This window comes from Diprion similis, chromosome 6 (genome assembly GCF_021155765.1).
Source record: "Diprion similis isolate iyDipSimi1 chromosome 6, iyDipSimi1.1, whole genome shotgun sequence".
Taxonomy (NCBI): domain Eukaryota; kingdom Metazoa; phylum Arthropoda; class Insecta; order Hymenoptera; family Diprionidae; genus Diprion; species Diprion similis.
This window is the reverse complement of record NC_060110.1, coordinates 15,242,021-15,265,022: the sequence shown is the minus strand read 5'-3', so window position 1 is coordinate 15,265,022 and position 23,002 is coordinate 15,242,021. Positions and strand designations below refer to the sequence as shown.

Below are 23,002 nucleotides of genomic sequence, written 5' to 3'. Positions count from 1 at the left end.
GGTGCTTTACCGTATATGTATAATAATGCACGCCAGTCGTCGGGCGAAAAAAACAAATAGACAGAATATCCGGAGAACGAGGCTATACGCGTTTTATGCGAATGTTACCGCAGAGAGACGCGGTGACGACGTTTTTCCATAAAAGTACTCAGTCGAGTTGTAAAAGCTTTGAATCAAAATGCATGAACTTACTTTACGGTTATCTGCGCGTATTTTATTTTATTATTATTGATTTTTTTATTGATGAATGCACACTTTCAGCAACCTAAATTTTGCATACCTAAAGATTTGGAAAATTCAATCGATCGGTTTGCACTCAAATTACTAACCAAGTAAAATCGTCGTTTCCCTGTTTAATTCTCTTCCAAATACTTGTGTTCAACCGACTATTATTTCCGTTCACAATTTACGGACGTTCAAAGTATCATGTCAGCTGTTATTAACGCACGGAATACCAATAACGATAGTCGTATACCTCGGTGATCATTCAAACGATTCAACGACCAATCGTAATGGAATTCTGGAATCACAACCAAGTCTGTAAAAGAAACTGTAAATCAATTTTCACATCTTTGCGGAAGGGATTAGCGAACCTTTTTCGACTGAATTTTAAGACTTTTTACTCTTCAGACATTGGATCTTCTGTCGCGATCGTGCTTACGTAATTTTGTATAAGTAGATGGTTGTAAATGGAGAGTGTCAATCGTACACAGGCTCCGAATACCAAAAGCATCTATACTTTGGTGGACATTAAAATTATTCGACAAGAATTCGACGGGCTGTCGTTTTCGGAATTAAACAGTTGATTAAAGGGGTGGCGTCACGGGTCTCATTTAAATTCCAGGCTCAATTTAGTTTCTTTCTTCTTTCTCTCGCTCCTTTCATTCTTTCTTTCTTTCTTTCTTTGAATATGCCTCTCTGGATCCTACTTCGACGATATCCATGCGATTCAAGCGTTGACCCGAACCTTTTCAGCCTTCGCGATTAATGCATCCACGGCTGCCCGGGAACGGAAAAAACGAAATCAACTTGATAAAAGGAATCCACGAACCGTGTATTCCGAGCTTTAGCCCGCGGTTTCTCCGACTTTCAAGCACAGCAAAAGTGTAGCACGCCACGTTCAACCGAACTTTTATCTCGTTTCATCGCGTGAGCAGGAAACCTGAATCAATTTTACCCTAAACGTGTTTCAACGCTCCACGTGGGTAAAATCTCACCTGCAATTCCAGTTCGGGAAAATAGAATGAGCTCCCCGCTGGTTGTATTTCGTGTATTTCGGGTCACTGCAGTCCCTCGTTTTTCACTCCCTAATCCCCCTCATCCGGCGCTGAAGAATTTATGTCTTGTAAAATCTCGTATCGAACACACATCTTTCTTCGGTATATTCGGGTTCGACCGTTCGCATGCTGTTATTCTCTTCCAATATACACCATTTGACGCTCTAGTGTCCGTGCTTTTGAAGTACAAAGATAATTATAACGGTGGTGATGATAATAAAAGTAACAAGAGCCTCGATACCCGCCTACGCTCTTGAAATTAAACTGAAATATAACGGCTTTGCCAACGATAATAAGAAAACCCGTAATGATGATAACGATGGTGATAAAGGTCAAGATTAAACTCACATAGCGTAAAATGTCAGGAGATTTGGGTGCGGCTTTGTGCACTTATTTATATTAGCTTAACGTATTCAAATCTCCTCGGGGAGACCGGAGTCTCGTTGCTTCTTCAAGAGAAGTGAACCAATATTTGCTATTTACATGATATAATACCCAGGTATCGGATAGTAAACTCGAGGATCACTTGGTACAGCTTGCTTCCGACTCACGATATTACCACTGAAATATTATTATTATATTTCAGCGGATATTATTCACCGCCATTACCACATCACTTGTTCAATTTTTTGTCCTGCGCTTGAAGACGCCGCGCCGTATATCTATATATGTATGTATATATATACATATATTATATGTATACTGAGGCTCGTTTACACCTTAGTGTCGAAATTTAATTTTCTCTTTCCCTTAAGGGTGATACCCGGGAAAAATAATTTCGCAGATCTTTTACCGAGATATCGTCCACAATTTTCGCACCCTCTATCGATCCTCGACACAAGGTTTCACTTTGAGCACTTTCTTTATTGTGAATCACTCCGTTCGCTAATCTGCTGCATTTCAAGGTTGTGATAAGCTTCGTGGAACAAGCCAACGTTGGTTGTACTGATAACCCGATGAAGAATGGGCTGCGGGTATCGACTCAAAGTAGAAACGAAGCTTGATAAGAGTCTCATTGTTCGCGAAGAGCTCCTCTGTTCCGTATTTTTTGGCCATTTCGATGTATCAGATTATATCCAATACACGCCGCGTTTCGTTAAATTTCCGCGTTTTTGTTTTTTCCTCTACGAACCGCTGGCTAATTGCACGCGTAGGCGTCGAGCCTGTAGGCGCAATACGGTAGATAACAAGAGAGTCCATCAATTCTCATTCAAACGCGTTTGCCTACGAGTTTTTTCCGTGCGTTGACGCCACGGCGTGTCAGCCCCGATAGGGATGTTTACTCGGTAAAAGCTTTCGCCTAGTCTCCACCAGCAGGGCCAACTCGTCGCTGTGCGTTTAGTGGCTCAAATTTCAGAGCTAACAGGTAACCCTAGACCGGAGCCAACCCCTGCGGATTATATATTATAGGGTGCTGGAGCCGAATATCGTATCATTTATTTATTGATTTATTTAACAACGATTTTGTTTACCTAGTACCCCTGAAATCCGTTGCTCATAGTGGTAAAATCCCTTAATCGACGTATCGTTTTTCCATTTAGATAACACGTGAATTAGCCAAGCTTTATTTTACAACGCTGCGTAGTTCCGGATAATTTAAATTCGTGTCCTTGAGACTGTTTCGATATGCGCAGGATCATTGAGAAGCTGGATACCCAAATTAATTGAGACACGGTTTTATCCTATGGTTCTACAAATTTATTTAGAACCCACATATTCTTATTAGGAAAACCCTTCCGTTACTGCATTGTTACGACCGATTTAGCCAAGTCGAGCTTGCTGAGATCAAAATTAAATAGTTTCCCGCTTGTTGTCGAAACGAGGAAGTAATTATTCAGCAGGGGATCAGGGAGAACGTAGAGTACAATCGAACACCGTCTCCAACGCACCGGAACGAGGTAGCATATTCATGATAGCAAACGGCGAGGGGTCGATGAGCTCCTTAGTAAACCCCGGTTAATTGTGTTCCACGGACTTGGTGATAGCAGCTAAGCGAAGGAGGCGTCTCTACCTTCTGTGCAATTGGGGTGAAGGTTGAGAGCCAGTTCTTCCGGGATCCATCGTGACTCCGCAAACGATCACTCTCTCAAATGACAAGCTGTGAAAGCTGTGAAGTTCGATCCAATAGTGTTAAAGATGATTACTAGCTCCGATTCGAACGCGTTTTTCATTGCGGCTCTAGAAAATATGCGCGCCTTCATCCGAGCTATGAGGAAATAAAATATAGCTGATAAAATGTCTCGCCGAAGAAATTCAGAGTCTGAATTGAAGTGTCCTAGAGAGCAGCTCTCCTTTCAAGGGATTATCTATCCACACAGGACACAGGTATAATGTATATGTATATACGTATGTATTATATATAGGACTACCTGCCACTCAGCATTCGTTCGAGTCACCGCGGAGTCTGAGCAGTACGCAGGGTAAAGGGCACGGTTTTATGACCACTTTAAACTGGAATTTCCCCCGAATCCTAGCCTGGAGCTTTTACTTCAGAGCTTACTCGACTGACGGTCGAGGTATCGAGGCAAAGCCGCTATCCTTATCTTCCTTAGGCGGCGTACAAGGGATAAGGAGAGTGCGAGTAGATGCGGGGTGATTCCCGCAGGACCGTTTGGGATTTCGCGATCACTCCACATTCGAATAATGGCGACATCCCCGAGGGCGGCAGAGGCGCGATGCTTCGGGGCAAACTTCTGGCGTTCGAATCAAGCCGGCTGGGCGTTAAAACGTGAGAAGCGATAGAAAGGAACGAACGTTTCGAAAGTTGGGCGCAAGACGATCTCGTCGATCCTCGATGTGGGTGCAATGGTGGCGATTCCTCTTTGAAAGCCTCCGCGTCCGACAGAGAAATTACTGTAAGCCATATCAGGAAACTAATTTCAAGTTTCCTTCGACAAGCCTAGTTATTACATACCTTCTTTTTTCTTCTTGTACTCTTCTATATCTATTCGGGATATGAACGTGCTTGGAATACTTTATTGTCGAGCGTAGCTGTGCACCACTTAGGCAACAGCTGGAACGCTTATAAATGACCCGTTTACTTTTCCCTATCTTGAAAAAGTTTCCCAGTGTCTACTGCCGATGTTAAGAAACAAAAATCCATCCCCTGCGCGGCTTAATACATCGAACCCAATTTTATAATCAGCCAATCGAATTTATATAGCTCAAGCCTCGTCAGCCACAATTATAAATTACGGTCATAAAATAACTTTCGTAGCCCAGCTAATTTCTGCGATATTCCATGGACGTAATTAGGACACCCTTGTAGTGGACGTTGCTTGATTACCTCGCCTACCATAAAGTAAGGGGTTGAAGTGTCGTAACGTCGAGGGTAGAATTTGTCACCAAAAGTTTCCCTCTGAACCTGTCAATTCAGCAGAGTCTAGCATTTACTCCTGACACGAAGTAAACGGCGCGTTTACCTGCTTTACGAATTGGGATTTGACTTACGTGTTTGATACTGATTCTAGAAACGAACAAACTCAAATTGGGAGCGTAGAAGTGCGCGTGTGTAGTAAATGCAGTTTTGGCAATCCTTGATGCTGCACGTTCCGAAACGATTATAATAGACATGCAGTTTCGTCACGATTGAAATGTAAAATGAATCGTAATTTGGAAAATCCGTATTTTCCGTCACATCAAAATTCTCTTACATCCCCGCGAAACGTGAATTCGATGGTGTTGCTTTCTGACGACGAATCGACCGGCGCGGGAATAGTTCGATAAAGATACGCGAGGGTGAAAAACAGCTCGGTCTGTACGTCAGGGTATTTCGACCACTGCTTACCTTTTCCCTTCCCTTCGGGCCCTTTTCCTTTCCTCTTATTTTCCTCAGAAGAGTGTTTCGGCCTGATTTATGGCGGGAAGGCAACAACGTAAAAATTAAGCTACCCAGAGGTGAAAGGGGAGCACGTTTCGGAAATGCGAGTCGAGATACCGACTCGGCGTGAGTGTTCCGCTTATCACATTAGAATCATACCCACACCGCTTGCACAACCGCCCAAAAGAATTGTAACGGGGTCAACTTATTCCGTATTTCATACCAAAAAACCGCCACGGTCGTTTCTTCCATCAAACTCAAAATATGTATAATACATTGTTGCACATTTATTCGGTGAATTTGATTCCAGGCACGGAAGTCCTCATCACAGCAGGTCGCAATCCGTCAAGACACCAGGCAGCCGGGCGTCGGGACGCCCGAACTACTTGTGCCTACCTCAGCAGCGTTCGCGCGTTGCTAGCATGCCTAACACGGGTGTCGAGGAGGAGTATTACAGGCTGAGACACTTCAGCATCACTGGGAAAGGGATTGTGAACAGAGGAGACTCCCTAAAGAGTCGAAGATCCAGGTCCAACAACAGCGTCGCGTCCAGCAATTCGAGGTAAGGTTCTAGTACGTTTCGTAACGTCTTTACCGCGGAAAATAGACGTTTAAGTATCCGGGGATGAAAAATATTATAGGCGTCTGTTCGTTAGCTATTCACGGGTGCAAAAGGGTCTCTGAAGTGGAATTCACTCGAGAGTGAAACCAACCTTATCCCTGAGAAATTTTCGTTTCCGTTAAAATCGCTATCAAGCTAATAGAGTCGGAGCTAATATTGTTCATGGATGTTGCAATGAAATGTTTTGCAATGTGGTAAGCGTAGCACGACGGAGTAAGCAGGGGGTTTTGGAGGGTAATCGTTACGCTGGAAAATGGAATAACTTATACGGAATAATGACCTACGTAGGTGGACGGCTGGATGTTTTTCAAAAGGGTGACATGAGCGTGATCGTGTTCCTATTACACCCACGTTCGAAGAGAAATCTTCCTAGTGGAACGGGAAAATGTTGTAGGCCTCGATTTTACCGCGTGAAAGGGAAACGTGGCTAGTCGAAAGTCCTGAAACCAGTTGTTGGTTGGAGATTTCCTGTACAAACAAATTGACAGCGGGTTGGATTGAGCTCACAAAAGTTCGCGGAATAACATTCGCTGTGCTCACGCACCCTGCAATCAGTCCAAGCGTATCGAGCATATCGAGGGGAAGATTAATGTAACAGAATATCCCCCTCGTCTGCATGACAGGGGTGAAAAAAAAAAAAAAAAAGAAGAAAGAAAAACAGGGTATCATCCAAAGCCAAATCGATATTCTTTCGAGCCCGAAATTTAGTGCGTATTCGATTTCTTCGACTTTGACGAATAGTGATTGTTTTACGATCACTTGAATAAGCTGATACATTCGGAAGACGCCAGGCTTTGCCAGGCGCGAAAATCGATGTGTTACGATTTTCGGTTAACGAAGTAATAAAGGATCGCTGATATTTCATCGGAACGAACAGTCGCAAAAGAAACAATTGTTCGACGGTCGTAATGGCAGAAAGTTGGACCAAATCTTAGGGGAGTTGGGCGCTACATATCACCTATTCACCCATTAGCCGCACCCGTTCCAGGTAATTAATTAGTCACAGATAAGGCAACCGTGAACCTGCGAGCGTCGCGACGCCCTTGGAAGGCCGTCGGCGAAGGCACGGAGACGCGAGACGTCGTTACCCACGACGACAGTTCCCTGTTTAACTGATAACTACGTCTTAGGAAGTAGTCGAAGCAATGAAGGGCCCGATCAATATCCGTTGCACAAAAACGATTTTCGGAATTTGTTAATTAAAACGATATTGATGTCGTGCGATCAGGTTTCGTTACGCCGTTAAGCCTGACTGGTTATATACCTAATCCCGTGCATATATGCTTATATGCTAACATTTCAGGTGTTTAGGGTGTTTGGTAACAACAACCAGGGTCCTTGCGTCGTGCATATTTTTAGAAGAGCGATACGCCGTGCCGGATTTAATGAATACACGGCCAGCGGTGCGCGGTATCCGGAAACCAGTGAACCGATGGAAATTGGAAGCACAAAGAGCAGTTAAGGGTGAAAAATGAAAAAAGTAATAATAATCATCGTTATATGTGTGGAAAAAGTAATGGGGAGTGACGAAATTAAAAATATAAATAAAAAACAGCATAAAAATACTTCTTGCAGAGTTAACTATTCTGACGGTAAAATTTCGTTATACTTGGTGCACTGCGTGACGTTTTATACAGCCTGCAGAGTCTGCACACGAAGGTATTCATATACATACGTGCGAATTTGCAGTTGTTGCAGAGTTTGAGGCTTCCGTCGCTCGCGGGACCCGGAGGCATACACCCGGTGCAATCGGTAACTTTTCTTGTTCAATATTTAATCAGGGAGTGTAGAAGCTTTGAATCGGTTCCGCCGCATCGTAGAGGCTACATAATTCTTTCGGATATTTAAGTAGTACGATGAACAAAGGGCTTCATCACGCGAGGCAAGATTAGCGAGGTCACGTGTATTGTGCAGGAAATTAGAAGTTGGCTCATTTCCGAGAGCAACTTCGAGTATATAAGGGAATAAAAACAAGTGAGAAAAAAAACCATAAGTACAACGTAAAACGGTTTCGAAACTTTGAGAATTTCCCACAACTTTGGAAACAAGTCTGTTTTTTGAATATATATTCACTTTCCATGTTTATGAAGTGAAGAATCTCTAATTAACTAATTCCCCTGAAAGCGGTGCTGAGCCAAGTTATGGGTATACAGGCAATGCGCAATTACACGGTATCTTGGCGTAAAAATGAATTCAGCGATCCGAAATACCCGGCAGAAGAGAAGCGTGAAAAGCAATTTTCAGTCTCAGCGAATAATAAGCAAGTCCCGGGACTTTACTCGGGGATATGAAAATAAAAGAATTGAATATTCCGGGAGGTGTAGGTAATACACGCAGACAGATCCGTCCATCCATTTTTCGAGATCAAGTACTGAATTCAAAGCGTGCCAGGATTACCGAGTTTGCGTATGCCAACTTTTTACGCCATCTCTGACAGCTGTCGATCCAGATTCTAATCTATGAACGTGAAAAAATCTCCAACATGGCGCAATCGTTAGCACCCAGACATCTGTTAACAATCTGGTAAAGTAATTTTTCTTTTTTCATTATAAAATGCGTTATAGAATGAAATTTTGTAAAAGCCTGTAAAAAAATATCCGTACTTATAATTCAAAAATATAAAATAAAAACTTATCACAGTAGGGCATTTGAATGAAAAAAAAACGGGAACGCGATGGATTCACGTTTTTCACTGGATCCGTATTTCCTAATCTGCACAGATATTTGTAACGCTATTATTATGGAGAGACCGATTTCAGTGCGTGCAGCCAGCCGGGACTACCGATTTAATTTTTTATAATACAAAAACTTTTGTTTAAAAAGCAATTTTAAAGTTTTAATTAACATTTACCCAGAGAGAATTGAATATTTATTTTCATAAGCCGTCGGCTAAATTGATACGAATTTCATGAAACCGTGCAGTCAATCTTTTCTGCTTTCACCCAAGTTTCCCAGATATACCATGGAACCCATAATATTGTTGATATTCCGATGAGACTATGAATTAAAGAAAAGACAAACAACGGTACCGGAAAATCACCAACGAATCAACATCGACTTCCGCGAGTAACTGACGATGCTCTACATCGAACGCGTGAGTTTACGTGTGACACTGAGCAACGTAGACGCACGTGTTGGACCTTAGAGCATTGCCTGATCCTTCGAAAGCAAACGAGAAGACTGCGAAGATGATTTGGCATCCAGGGAACTCAAAAAAACATTTTTCATCGGTGAAAGACATTGAGTCGGCGTTTACACAGAAGAGAAGATGGATCGCTGGTATCCACTATTATATTCACTCTGCGAACTGGTCTCTGTCATCGATGGATTGAAGAAGTGAATGCGCAGACGTTCCGTGTTATTTCAAAATTCGGTGGAAATTTGACACAACGGGTGCATTCGAATATTCGATTCGCCGAGACTATCTGTGAATTCAAAAATTAATATGTTGAGATTAAAGTTTCTCCTTTCTTCCGGATTTCAATCGGATTTTTCCTGTTTACACGGCAAGCTTTGTAATCATAAGTTGCCAATTTTTCCCTGCATCGAAGTATTCACTTCGTAAGAATTACTTCGGTTATCGTAAATAACCGTTTCCAAAAGTTCATTTTCTAAGTTCACGGATCATCCGATATGTCTCAATCCTTTACCGGATGGTGCAGGACTCGGCAACAACAAATTAGCGCGTATCATGGTTCGGAGTGCGCTTATCATTATCAAAAAATTTAATACCTGCGCGACCTTCCAGAGGACGTAACGCGTTGCGTCGGATGTATTAGACGAGGGTGGAGGGTGGTAGGTGGGACGTTCATTATTCTACGGGGAACATACTAACGTGCTTTCAATGTAGGTTCGTACATACATCAAATATATCTACATATATAAACTGAGCTTGGCTCCGCGAAGATGAGGGTAGAATAGGATGGGGCAAAGTTGAGAGGGGTCGCAGCTCGTGCGATGAAAGAGGACGGTTTTGATTGGTTCGTCACGTTCGCTCCCCGGTGTAACTGTCTAATACACCAGACCTGTTCGCGTTTGTTCGAGTAGGGGATCAATACCGCTGAAGAGTGCATTGCAGTGTCGTCGACTACATCTACGTATTACACTTCAATTGACCCGTTAAACGAAATCTCATTCTCCGTTTCCGGCGTTGACTTTTCTTCCACGTATTGTTGATCGAGACGTCCGTGATAACACTGGTTGGCAAAAAAAAAACCTTTTTTTTTCTCCTTCTTATTATTGTGTGCAATTATAATAGATTTGATGCTCTTGAATCGAAATATATCTAGTAATAAAAAAAATATGTACCACGTATACTTTTCATGTAATGTTTTTTTTTCTTTCGTTTTCTTTTTCTTCTCAACGTTATTTCTCTCTACAAACTATGATCAAACACCTATGACAGCAAGAATATTTATAAAAAATTTCTCTTTCTCTGTCAGTTCCGACTGTTTTTATATCTACAGATACGATTTAATCAGATTAAAGTAGTGTGAATGGAAAAACAAAACATAACGAATTCTGAATTTTTACAAGTAAAAAAAAAATCACATCTCGTGGAATATACGTGACAGCAAAGAATGGGAAACAGATATAGATTCGACACGTTAAAACTTTCATATTTGTAATATTTTTTTCTATCGAAGGAGGATCTCGTCGCAGATCTGTCTAATAAACTGTCCATAGGGAACACCGTATTCCCAAGACGTATGAGTGCAGTTAGAGGGGGGGAATATCTCGTCGAAGTTGCGTCTTTCTACCGCAGTGACGTCGACGAAATCAGTCTTTGATTTGCTGAGGTTTCTTTATTATAAAAAATAACTCCTAGGGCTCACTTTCGGTGATATCGCATTAGAGCTTATTTTATGAAAATCGATTTATAGAGTGCGAATTTGCCAATCTCAGATCGAGCCAAACTCGCTTATACGGCAGAGAAAGACCTAAACACGTACAAGTTTGTGTCACGGAACCAGCGTCTGTCGGTTTGCCACTCTCGATTTTTAAATATTTTATTGACCCGAGAGTTCGATCTCGCCTCCGACAAAAGCGGGCACAGCTACTCCTCGAGGAAGCTTACGGTTACGTGGATCACCTCGTGGTTGGTTTTCCGATACTCCAAGAAAACTCGCTGCAGAATACAATATACAGATATGCACGTGGTGGGAGATGGAGAAATGAAGAATAAAAATATAGCAGACGAACTTCCGGTCGACACCAGCGAGCTTCCCTCTCACCCCTTCCGCGTTATTCACGATTTTCTTCAGCCGATATAATTCCCGAGCCGCAAAAACAATCTTTTTCTCGGACCGCTGCGGACTTCGTCGAGTGATCTATACATTTTCGTAATTAAATTACACAGGTCAGTTGATTTTTAGTTCAGAGGGAACTGTGATCTCCCGTTTGGATTTCGCGGCCGCCTTGAAATAGCCTACAGGCAGGGGGAATCAGGGCGCATCACCCCCGAATAGAATGGCTACATTGTTGATCGCCCCTGGTATCGAGTTGTTTTTTTTTCCTCTTTTTTTCGCTCCTTTTTCTCTGCCGCTATCCGCATTCCCTTGGCTCAAATTCCTCTCGGTGGTTTCGTGGCTCAGCACGCTGGGCCACGCTTTGCGAACTACGGCGCTGTAGACGATCGATTTCCTTTTTCTTTTTCTCTTATCCTTTTTTTTTGTTTGTTTTTTCATTTGCTCTGCGTCAACAGAGAGCAGATCTTTCGTTATATATACGTAAATAAACATTTTTTGCACTCGTTCCGTATCAATTATTCGTTAGAATTGAATCGAACAGGGAATAGAAGGAAAAACAAAGAATGAAAAATGAACACAGAATATTAAAATTCACAGCCCGATCGGAAGCGCGATGGAAAATGGAAATTTATGAGCCCCGTAGGCGATATATGGCTTTGTAGGTATCGCTACACCAGAAGGCGCTTCGAAGAGGCAATTTCGCCGGTCAACGAGATTAAAAGGAAAAGCTATAATTTTCACCCCGCAGCAATGCGTGCGCACAGTCAGGTTCTTTTCCCAGCTGCATCCTGGGGGCGTAAATGCAGAGGCCATTTGCTTCGTAACTGCAGCAAGCACGGCCGACAGGACGAAGATCCTTGGATTACACGGCTCGAGGGATTCGCTGCTGGATGGAATGCGAGATGCGAACACCCTCGTGATCGTACCTACTCCTTATTTTTTACGTTTTCCCCGAAATTCCTTGTCTTAGGCCTCGGGCTCACTGGCCGCGAAGTTAAGCCTGCTTCTGTCTAAGGAAAGGGATGACACGAGGGCAGATAAACGAAATAAAATCGAGGATCCCGCACTCTTGGCTTCCGATCCAGACGCAGAGGGCGAGTGTCTGTTTGTGTGTCTGTGAGGGGGGGGGGGGGGGGGGGAGGGGGGAGGTCAATTTCTCGTATCGGAGAAATTGAAAGGATCACCTAAAATTGTTTGGTTCCACGAACTTCGAGTAAATCAGGATATACGAAAGCTGATTCCTTGTTGCTTTCAGGCCTTTCCCATTTTCCATGCCTCGATCAATCAAATGAGAATGGCTATCAGCTATCGGATAACTTGAGTAACGCGTGAGAAGAAGCTTCGATGAGAATTCGTCACGTTACAAGTAATGCGTAGAAAAGTTCATAATATGTTTCACCGGATGATTGTCTCAGAGGGTGATTAATTATGATTACAGCACCGAACATTTGACAGCTTCTTATCCAGGCTCCGCGCGGACGTCGGCTGCAGGATCTTTGGCAAGTTCACGGGAGAGTAGCGCGTCCCAAGGACCTGCTCCGTACCGTGTTTTGATGCTAGGCGCTCCTGCTGTTGGCAAAAGCTCCCTGGTCTCCCAGTTCATGACATCCGAGTATCTCCATGCCTACGACACATCAATAGGTGAGTTTAATTATCCTATTTTCCGGATCTACTTCTCTCAGTCTGTGAATGTCTATTAATCTTACGCATCATCAGTGTACAGCCTTTCAAAAGAGACTTTCACACGCTTGCAGCTTCGCTTGAACTCGATTCATATTCGTTCGCTGCATGTAAAATATGCTTACATGTAATTGAAACTAGCTATCGCATAGAAATATTCTTCGACTGAATATAAATTAGTTTTTTCATAGAATTCTGAGACATCTTTTACGTCCGTCTCCCAAGATGAAAGGCACTCAGATTTCCTTACTCTGTTTTACGCTATTTGAGGTGGAAGAAAAATACTCTCATACCCTCGAGATTTGTATCGGTGCGTGCTTCTGTATTTTTCCCGGTTTATTATGCGGGATGTTTTATTATATCCTTGAGCAGTGTGTATAGCCGAATAGCGCGATATATTCTTCGGGTCCATAAAACGTGGTCAATACCCGGACAAGTCAGCCTTGGAGTGATAGCGACACGGAGCACACTAGCCGGGTTTTATATTGTATAGAGGGCATTCAACTCGGTTTAACCAGCCATAGACGCTAGCTTGTTAGCTTTTTCTTTTTGTCCAACTTTTTCCCGTGGAAATCCGTATATCGTAACAGCGGAGATCAAGGCGAAGCGATCGAGCGGGGCAAAGTGCATTTCCCGAATGTTTTATCGACGCTATGGAGAGTATCGTGCGTGACGAATTTCACGTAGAAAGTTTGTCTCGTGGTAGAGGATAAAGAGCGATGATTGGTGAAGGGAAGAAAGTTTCGAAGAACCTGTGATGTTGCTTGTTTTTTTTCTTTTTCTTTTCTTCCTTTCGTCGTTAGTAGAATATCCCAGCTTTGAACCCCACGGAATATTTCCATAATTCTGCGGCGCTACGAGACACGACTGAGTTGATTTCGAATAGTAACACCGTCGACGTGGATTTGATCTCGAAGAAACATTTGTACGTCGAATGCGGTTCTGAAGGGTTGAGGCTCGATTGAATGGAGAGCGATTGGCGCAATCAGAGTCTGAAAGCGATTTATTTATAAGCGAATTTACCTTGTAGGTCAATATTGCAGGGTTTCTATTCGCAATGTTTCTTGTGTGTTTCTTGCTTGCATGAAAATTCTTAGCGAGGCAGCGGCATCTGTCTGTGAGACTAATCTAATTTCCAATGCTCAATATCGCCGCTAATTCTATATACCGAGTTTATTTTTCTTTATACACGAAGAGATGAAAGAAGAGCAAAGACGAGGCTGTACGATAGTCTCGGTATTGAATATGCAATATTTCACCACTCGACTGAAGTCGCTTGTTACCTACAATTTATGGTGCAACTGTTCGCGATCTCTTTATCCTTCGGTATTATTTATTCCTGAGGATGCAATTAAAAATCCTTTCTGCGCGTATATAAAACGGAGTGAAGAGTGGCGAGAAAAGTTGAAAGGGTAAAGTTATCCCTCGAATTATAAACTTCCTGGCAATAATATACGTCCGTGCGGTATAAGTACTACGAGAAGATTGCTTTCCGCAGATTATGAGATTCTACTGTCATAAATAAATCCAATTTTGCCGTCTTGTCTACCGTGAAAATACACTGCATGTATATGAACTGTGCACACATCCGTGTATATCCACCCTTCATATGCTGCAATTCAAACAAACGCGTTCAGATTAGCTACGTGTTTGAAGAAGGTAACACTCAAGTTCTATTGATTGATTTAACTAGTTGATCGACGGTAATCGTACTTCGGATAATTTATATTAGGTACCGTAAAATGGGAAACACTTATGTATATCTCTCGCTTTTTCGCCACGTGTTCGAAGGCAGCTATATTCTCAGTTTAAGAAAAATTCACGTCCTGAAAACACGTTAGTCGTATACTGCGACGTTTGCCAAGGAGAATCATTCGATGAAATGAATCTCAGTGAAACGACTCCGTTTCTTATAATGGATACCTACGGTACAAAGAAACTCAAGCGTCAAGCACAGCGGTAAAAAGTCCTACGGAAAGACGTCGTAAAAAGTTAAAGCTGTAACGTGTAGAGTGTTTCGACTGCTGTGAAGATACTATCCGAGCACTGATCAAGGCAGAAACCAATCTACGTCTTAGACCTAAGAATTTTGGACGAAGATTAGGGCGTCCGTCAAAGTCTCGTTGCAAAAAAGGTTGACGCTCGAGCGTGAAAGGCAAACATCAATTTTATTTTCGGGGTTCACAAAACCCGTAGAAATTTCTCGATTTGCTTACGTCTAAGTCTGGTGTTCTTGATTTATTTTTCTCCCCTTTGATTCGGAGTCTTACCAAAGGAAGACTTAGGGAAATGGCTAAGCTGACAAGTCCTGACCTAAGCTTCCTTCGTCGTACGGTTGAATACCGCAGACCCTTGCAAGGGGATCCGAAAGTTTCGCAGAAGTTGATTCTCGGGGCTGTAAATAGAAAACATCCAGACTTCGTACCAATTTATAGCTCGATTTTTTACCGGGAAACTGTAAACAATGATCTTTCCAGTCGGAACGGTTACATTTAGGTCTTATCCGGTTGTGCGGGTCTATTTTCTCAATTTTTATCAAAATTCGTTCGCGATCGGTTTATTGGAGAAGATGATAGAATCCAGGATTTCCATTGAAACCTTCAAACATAAGTAAACTGGAGCTGGAAAGCAATCGAAAACTCGAGTAGAATACGTGTGCTCTGCTATACTTTAATTTCTTCCAGTAAACATGTCTTCCTTTGTGAAAGATCCGAACTCGTCTTCGATCGTAAATTTACATCTTCAATATACTATTGGCACAAGGAATGATTAGAACAGCAGAGTTTCTCCATCAAAGGAATTTTTTGCCGATTTATCGCTCTCCCAATTTTTCTTTTTTTCCACGGAAATTGATTTTTTTTTTCACATAGCAATAAATTTTTCGGTGAAACTGGAAATAAACGTTTCAAATGTCCCGATGAAACAAATTTTCAATTTTAGAACAGTCAAACAGATGACAGAATATCCATTTCGCGTTGCCGCGATGTTCAGACCCTGCATCATCCGTGTGGCACGGCGGATAGGATGTTACGTAGAGTTCACTTCACTCGCGTTTCAACTTTTCGTCTATTCTGGAATATTTTTGAACCAATATTCGAAAAATAAACGCAGAAAAATTTCGAATTGTGAAAATAATGTTCAGCTTCGAACGGATTCCTGCTTGTAATAGCTTCAGATTACGGACGATTTTCCATTGGTCGATCTATTCTGAGACACGGGTTTGTATATCGTACCTACTTGCCAGGTTTAAACCGGTCGTTTGGTGTCTGATTCGGGTTGTTCATCGGAGCGCGATTTAATTCCGCAGTCACACTACTCTGAACAGGTCCCAAACAAGGGATTTCCGGTACTGCTGAGTAATTAATTCGGTGTGTAACCCGGAAACTGCAGAACGATTGCATGTCTCGAGGTCTGATATCAGGTGCAAGACATAACTGATGCCTCTGCCAAGTATGAATGCGAAGCACAGTGTTAAGAAGGCGTTTCTATATACCTTTTGCTAAAGTTCCAAGTCTCATACCTAGTTCCGACTTAGAACTACGATGACTCGTTATTTCCGTTGCGATCAACAGAAAATTGTATATACATGCGTACAATTCACGTAACAACAGCTGATCCAGTAAGACGTGAACTGATTTCCACTGATTATAAACGAAGGCCAATAATCCCGAGGAAAAACTAAATAATTAAAATGGACTAAAAAACCGTAACAAGCGTAACTTTTACGGTGGAGTTAAACAGCCGAGTAAATTCGTTCTTCGTTAACCACGCTTATGGTATTCATGTTCTGCCGACTACAGGCCAAGTTTGGACGAATATTGTCAACGTCTTAACCCAGTTTTAAACACACCGTGCCACTGTTTGCGAAATGAGGATCCGGAAATCCACGCAAACGGCCATTTAGACACGCGAACAACTCGGCATATTTACCACCGGCTTAAACGTTTCCAGAATGCAGAGCTCGAGGTGCATGTTGATGCATGCTAATTATCCAACCGAGTGTCAGGCATTCTTTGAGTTTATATTGTTTAAATCCGCTGACGCTTAGTGGGCATAGAATAGATGTGACCTGATGGATGTAAAAAACAACTAGTTTTTTTGAGTGTAGCTAAGAGTGGTTGGATTGTGAGTAGCGGTGTGTGTTACAGATGATGAGTCTGGGGAAAAGACGGTCAGCGTTCTTCTGGATGACGAGGAATCCGAGCTCACCTTCATCGAGTCCTCCGCTGACGTGACTGTAAGTACTTCTTCAATTATTGCCAGCAATTCTTCGTTGCACAATAAACCGAGCGTATCGTGAGTCCAACAACGTGTGTACTTAACGACGAAGTCGTCGACTTACCAATTGTCGAATCACCTGCTCGACTACCTTGAATCTATAACTCGGCGCGAACACCCGCCGGAGTATGCGTATCGAGCGTTATAAAAAAAGAAAGAAACGGCAGGTAAATAGGGAAAAAATTGACCGAGTAAATCATTGACCTAGATTTTAGTCCCATGCTGAGGCTTATACGCGCCTCGATCAGTCCCCCTCTTTGATTAATTTTAGCTCTCTCACGCTTCTGTTACCCCCTGAATTCTTCTCGAACCTGTCAATAAAGCGATGGGTACGAAAAGGGAAGCAGAGGTTGAGCCTCTACTATTTTCAGCTGCGACCGGATTCTGTTCAGCAAAGGGTGAAAACGTGCACGACACATCTGTCAGGAGTGGAGGACTATATAACACCTCGCATGACGGCGTGACGATTTTGCGCAGGCGTATTTTTTACGCACTTCGTACTGTTGGAATCATACGTACTTCATACAAGACGGATATCATCGGCGTCACATGTGGCCTGATGAATCTGTGCATCATATCACGTCTCTGTATTTGGCAACTCTGTTCTTTTTCTGCAGACGTCAATATATTTTGATCTTGGAAATGTCCACTAATTCACTCCGAGAAAATTCCATGCTATTCGGATAGCGCTATGGAAGCCCGCGAGATGGATAGGAATGTCTTCTGCACCCTCGCGTACTTCGGTTATCGAGTTACAAATGTCGCTTTCGATGTTTCTTCCATGGCTTCTTTTTCCGATTTTTTTGCCTGTAAACATTATTTGCAATATTATATCCGTTCTCTTGCAACGGAGTTTAGTAGCCCCGTAATAAAACACTCTATTTGGCCTTTGATTTAAAATTGTTGGCGTAGATTCATGAGGAATAACTTCAGAAATATTTCACTAAACAATTTATTTAGAGAATTCGGGTTTAAAACGTCGGTTTGCACTTTGAAGATGGAAAAGGATAACGTATGAATTTGACAGATAAAATTTAGTCGTTACATTTCGATTTATTTGACATGAGCACATGAAATCCGAATCACGTTCAAGGGCGAGGTGGTGAGGCTAGGAAAATTTCCTTTACGACCCATTTTGTTACCCAGTCAAGAGCAGTGGACGTAATTTCATTTTCCTACAGCGTTAATGCAGTTAGGATGCAATCACGTGCCGAACACGAGAGCGCATTTATAACCGACTAGTTGACCTTACCGTGAGCACATTCATTTCGTCGCCCACACTCGCATCCTAAATGAATTATACATTTTGAAAGCACGCCGAGTACTTAGGTGCCAGTGATTCACCTGCAGAACCACTCTATGAACCTCGATCAGTCACGCAATAATGACATCTACTCGGCTCGATCCTTCAGTTTCCATTACAACGAATAATCCAACCCCACAGGGAATCGATTCTTTCGTCCAATCATTTCCCGACATCGAATTAGAGCTTTCAATGACAGTTGGAAAGAAAGTTCTACCCCTAAGCTAGCTGATAAGCATTCCATTTGAAATGAATTCTCCTTAGTATTGTATAAAATAATATTAATAAGCTCAAACAATCCCGATGCTTAAAACTGCAGATAAGATGAAAGAAACCCGAACTTGTGAGAAATAAATTAATCGCGGAAAATATTATATTTGCGGGTAATTAGCGGAGAAAGTAATCTTAGCATCCAGTAATCGTATTTTGATTGGTTTCGTACAGCCAACCCGTCGACGGTATTTTTATTTTTTTTTTCTGAAACATTGCATGTATATTGTCGATGGAAAAAAAACTTGTCGACGGGTTGGCCTGTATATGTATATATGTCTGTGTGTATATATAGCAGCAGCAGGATCCCATTCCATGCAGACTAATTAAAAGAATTAATCTAATTACGCTCGGTCGCACGCTTCTCTCAGACCGACGGCGAAGGTCTTGCCTGCTAATTTTCCCGTGTCTCCGAATTTCGCCCCGAAGGGATATAAGAACTTTGGAGTGCCGCGAACAGTTTTCAACCTGACGTTATAGACGGGGATGCTGGCGAATGGTTATCCCTGTGTACCTATACCGAGTCGACCTAACCTGACTGTAACGCATGTAACGAGTGTTATATAAATATTGCGAAAGTTAAAAAATAGGGTTAAACCGTCTGTGATACACTCTTCTTGTGAATTCGCGATCGACTCGATTCAGGAAAGTTTGAACTGTCACGGGGTTACACCATTCTTTCAAGTGTACAGGCGTGTCCAATAAAATTTAAGCAATATACGACGGAACTGCGGGAGGAAATAACGTGAAAACTTTACTACTGGGCTATAGCTGCGAGAAAGTTTCGACCGTATATCATACACGCTGCGTTTTATGTGCGTGAATGGATATTTGATATGCATGCATGCGCGTATGCGTGCTGTGTATTGGCATACAGGGTATATATACAGGGCACGCGTATATATACTTATTTTATTATCTTCCATTTTCCACCTTGAGTATAGAGCCCGCCTCTTCGCCCTTAGGCGCTGCCATGTCGCTGGGTACACGTGCCATTTATATACTTGATGAATATAACGTATATATGGTGTATTCCACGCGTGTGTATTATATACTTGTGTCTCTACGGTGCGGCACTTGAGACGTCTGACTTCGTTCTCTCTGAGGAAATTGAATAACTCAAACACCCGGCACTCTACTCATCAAATTCGCCATATAAGTGTCGATATAAGTGCCCACGTATGTATAACACTGCCTTATATGTATTATACGTGTTTTGAGTTCAAAGTAGTCGCTGCAGTTGAGCAATAGAAAATTTATTAACAACTCAAAAGGTCGTTTATCATTCTTTCTCAAGGCTTGAACGTACTGTTCATTCGTGTATAACTTCTTGGAGAGACGATCGCCTTCTGCACCGTATCGTTGTACCAGAAATAAATTCTGAACCTGACATCGAATTTCAATGAAATCCACCCTGTGTGTAGGATGTTTGGGAATGGACAGAGAGGGGTGTATCTGAAGTAGCATTTCGGCAACCCCGTTTGGGCAATTTATCAGCAATATTTTCTTTCTTGCAATTTTTTCGGCTCGTATTTCATTCTGCGAGTGGCGTTACCATCAAATATTCCAGAATACATGAAACGAAAGCGAGGCATTAACGTCGACACATATCGCTTTCGACTCTGTTCCATTGTCTGGACGATAGGTGATTTTCTTTCACGTTAGAAAAATCCGGGAAAGCTTCACCGAGCTGCACTTAGTTGCAATCTTGTGGCCGTCATAAATCAATCTGGGAAAGAAACGGGGGTAGAGCAATCGATACGATAGTTAACGCTCGATGTGGCCGATGCAATTCGAGAGCAAGAAAAGTCCTTCCACTGCACCTGCTATACGTGTCAAAAACATTTCGAAGCACGTTCAGCTCTGTCTATTCCAACTCATCGTAAACCCTATAGGAAACTTGTGTACGTATATCCATTATACCGTCTGGCAAAGAGGGAGTCGTTTGACTCCGTTACCACAACCATTTGTCATTGACAGCTCTCTGAGCGTTGGGCACAAATGGCTTTGCTCTTTGTACGAGTATCCTGGTGGCAAAGGACACACGATACGTCGAGACATACGCGACATACGTTCTCATACCAGCCTGAACATTGCTCGGTACGAGTGCACTTGTTTCTGAGAAAACTTATATCCTCGTATTTTCTTCACCCTTTCAAAGTGAATACAATGTGTGTACAGTCTCGAAATTTCGCAAACGTTTTAAAAGTGTATTCACAAATGGGTTTGTCTTGTTTTCTTTTAATTGCTCAATTTTTCAGAGTTACGAATTCGTATTTTATTCTCCATTCAACCCCTCCGCTCGTTACTACTTGGATACAGGGGCCTGCGACGTCACGTACGATCGTTATACCAAGTCGACGTTGAATATAAGTATTCGTTGGCTGACTGTCCCGTATCAGCGACTGCAAGGACCAAAGATGCAAATGTGACCTCCGGAAATACTCACTTTCCCTGTTGGAAGGATCTGGCCTAGTGGTCAGTCCCTCTCCGCGTGCATGGTAATTGCTCAATTAGGTACGTCCTTGATGCCCGGGTTTGACCGACCAATGGGAAGCTCTAAGGAAATTGAATCGCGTTTTTGAATCCTTCTGCGAGTGAATTATATTCACGGATTCATGCCGGGGTTGAACCATGTGTAACGCAATATGCATTCTTGTTTCGTGTCCAAAAAACTGTGAACAGAAACGAGTATTTCGTTGGAATGGCGCTATTTCTAAACTCCTTTTGAATACCTAACAGCAGCAGCTCTGTGCATTATTCAATTTTATTCGGGTGGTTTCAATGTTCTGACGCAGCACCGCGATTATGATTCAACTCACGGTTTCTCGAGAGTTAATCAGGTGCTAAAGCTTTCAAGGAAAATTGAATCGCGGCTATTGAATCCTGTTCGTTTCAATTATGTATCGTGATACAGCCGCTGGTTACGCATACAGATTTCGGTTCGGTCTCCCAACCTTGGATATAATTAGCAGCCTTGTACAACGCTCAACTATAGCCCAATTTTATCTTTCACGGCCGAATGGAACAATGCAAACAGAATTTTAACGCCTGAATTATGCCGGTGTTTTCACCCCCTGTGCTTTTATCGCATTGGCACACAATAGCTAACTGAAATAATCAACCTACTGCCTCGACGACCGTCCGATATGCCGTTATGTGCTTAATGCTTCACCGTCGGGCTTCGGGAATTGCGACGTTGACGGGTGACGGACACGCGTGTACACAACTGGCACCTACAGCCACGTCTGTGCTGCCATGACCGTGTACTCGAATTCATCTACTCAGCCACGTACTTGAGCTTGTTCCATTGATCTCCCGTAATCAGCGGCTGATCCACGCAGAAACAAATTATTGACCGTTGAAGCTTCAGACAGGCTTTACCGATTAGATGAAAGCAGGCCCTCATATTGTCACGATCGCCGTCACGATTATCGCCATAGCAGTTCGCTTGTTGCATAGGTACCAAGCTGATTAATTATCGTATCTTGCACATACAATTCCAGGATCTGCTCGGCTGTAGCTGGGTATGAAAAATGTCCGTGTAATTATTTCTACGAGAATACAAAGTATTTGTATAGAAGAAAAAACTACGCAGACATGATCGCTTGTAGAATATCGGTCGATTTTTATTGCAGCACGCGTCATAATGCCCATAATTCACGTAACTACATCAAGTTGGTGCTAACAAGTAGCGCGTTACTTGTATATTAAAACGTTCTGTGTCCGTATCCGGTTGCACTCCAGGTTTGCGGGAATTTTGTTTGATCCAACTATTAACTTCATGGGTCTCAATCTCCGTCCCATGTAATTAAATTAGTATCTCGCTGTGAAATTGCGCGTCCAATACTCGATGAAACTTTATCTGTACGATCGATACCAATCTTACTTATCGAACTGGCCTTTCAATTACTTAATTTGTTATCGGATAGTGCTCGACTTTGACTTGTATTCGCTTCCATCGAAAAGGTAGCTTAAGGACTTGGCGTGAGTTTAAAGGTTCAACTTTAAAGGTTCTTCGTGAATGTGTATTCAATTGGCTTGCAGGACCGCACTGTGGCGGGTTTGTCGCAGCTTTCTATAGGTATAATGCATTTAGATGTCCAACTAGGAGAAAAATGCAGGTCCAAAAATTACTCCAACCTGACGGAGTAGACGGACTCCGTATTGCGAATAAGCTGAAACGTCGAGCGAAGAAGTTTGTGCCTTGAAAACCATCCAATTTGGTCTTTTGAGGTATTTTGATCCCTAAAAAGCGTTCACGGAATCATAAAGCCGTTTTTAACCCATGCATGGAAAGATGTTGACAAGCCATTAAGAACCTACTTAATAGAAAAGCTTATAGGAAAACCGCACCTGCCGAGAGGCATTTTAATCCCGAATCATCGAGTTCTGCCGCTGGCACGATAAGCCCTTGGAAGTTGGGGAAAAGCCAAGTTCCCCTCGGAATGTGGGTGAGTGAATGCCAAAGTGGATTAAAAAGTTCAAGTCAAGCCCTGCCGA

At 42.5% G+C, this 23,002-nt stretch overlaps 1 protein-coding gene across 1 annotated transcript in view; it reads left to right on the top strand.

The window, feature by feature from the left end:
- LOC124406627 overlaps nt 1-23,002 on the top strand; it is a 77,946-nt gene that overhangs the window by 25,106 nt on the left and 29,838 nt on the right. The window contains exons 8-10 of the mRNA XM_046882105.1: nt 5,408-5,659; nt 12,407-12,609; nt 16,797-16,885. Coding sequence (XP_046738061.1) covers nt 5,408-5,659; nt 12,407-12,609; nt 16,797-16,885 — 544 coding nt within the window. The remainder of the gene's footprint in view (nt 1-5,407; nt 5,660-12,406; nt 12,610-16,796; nt 16,886-23,002) is intronic.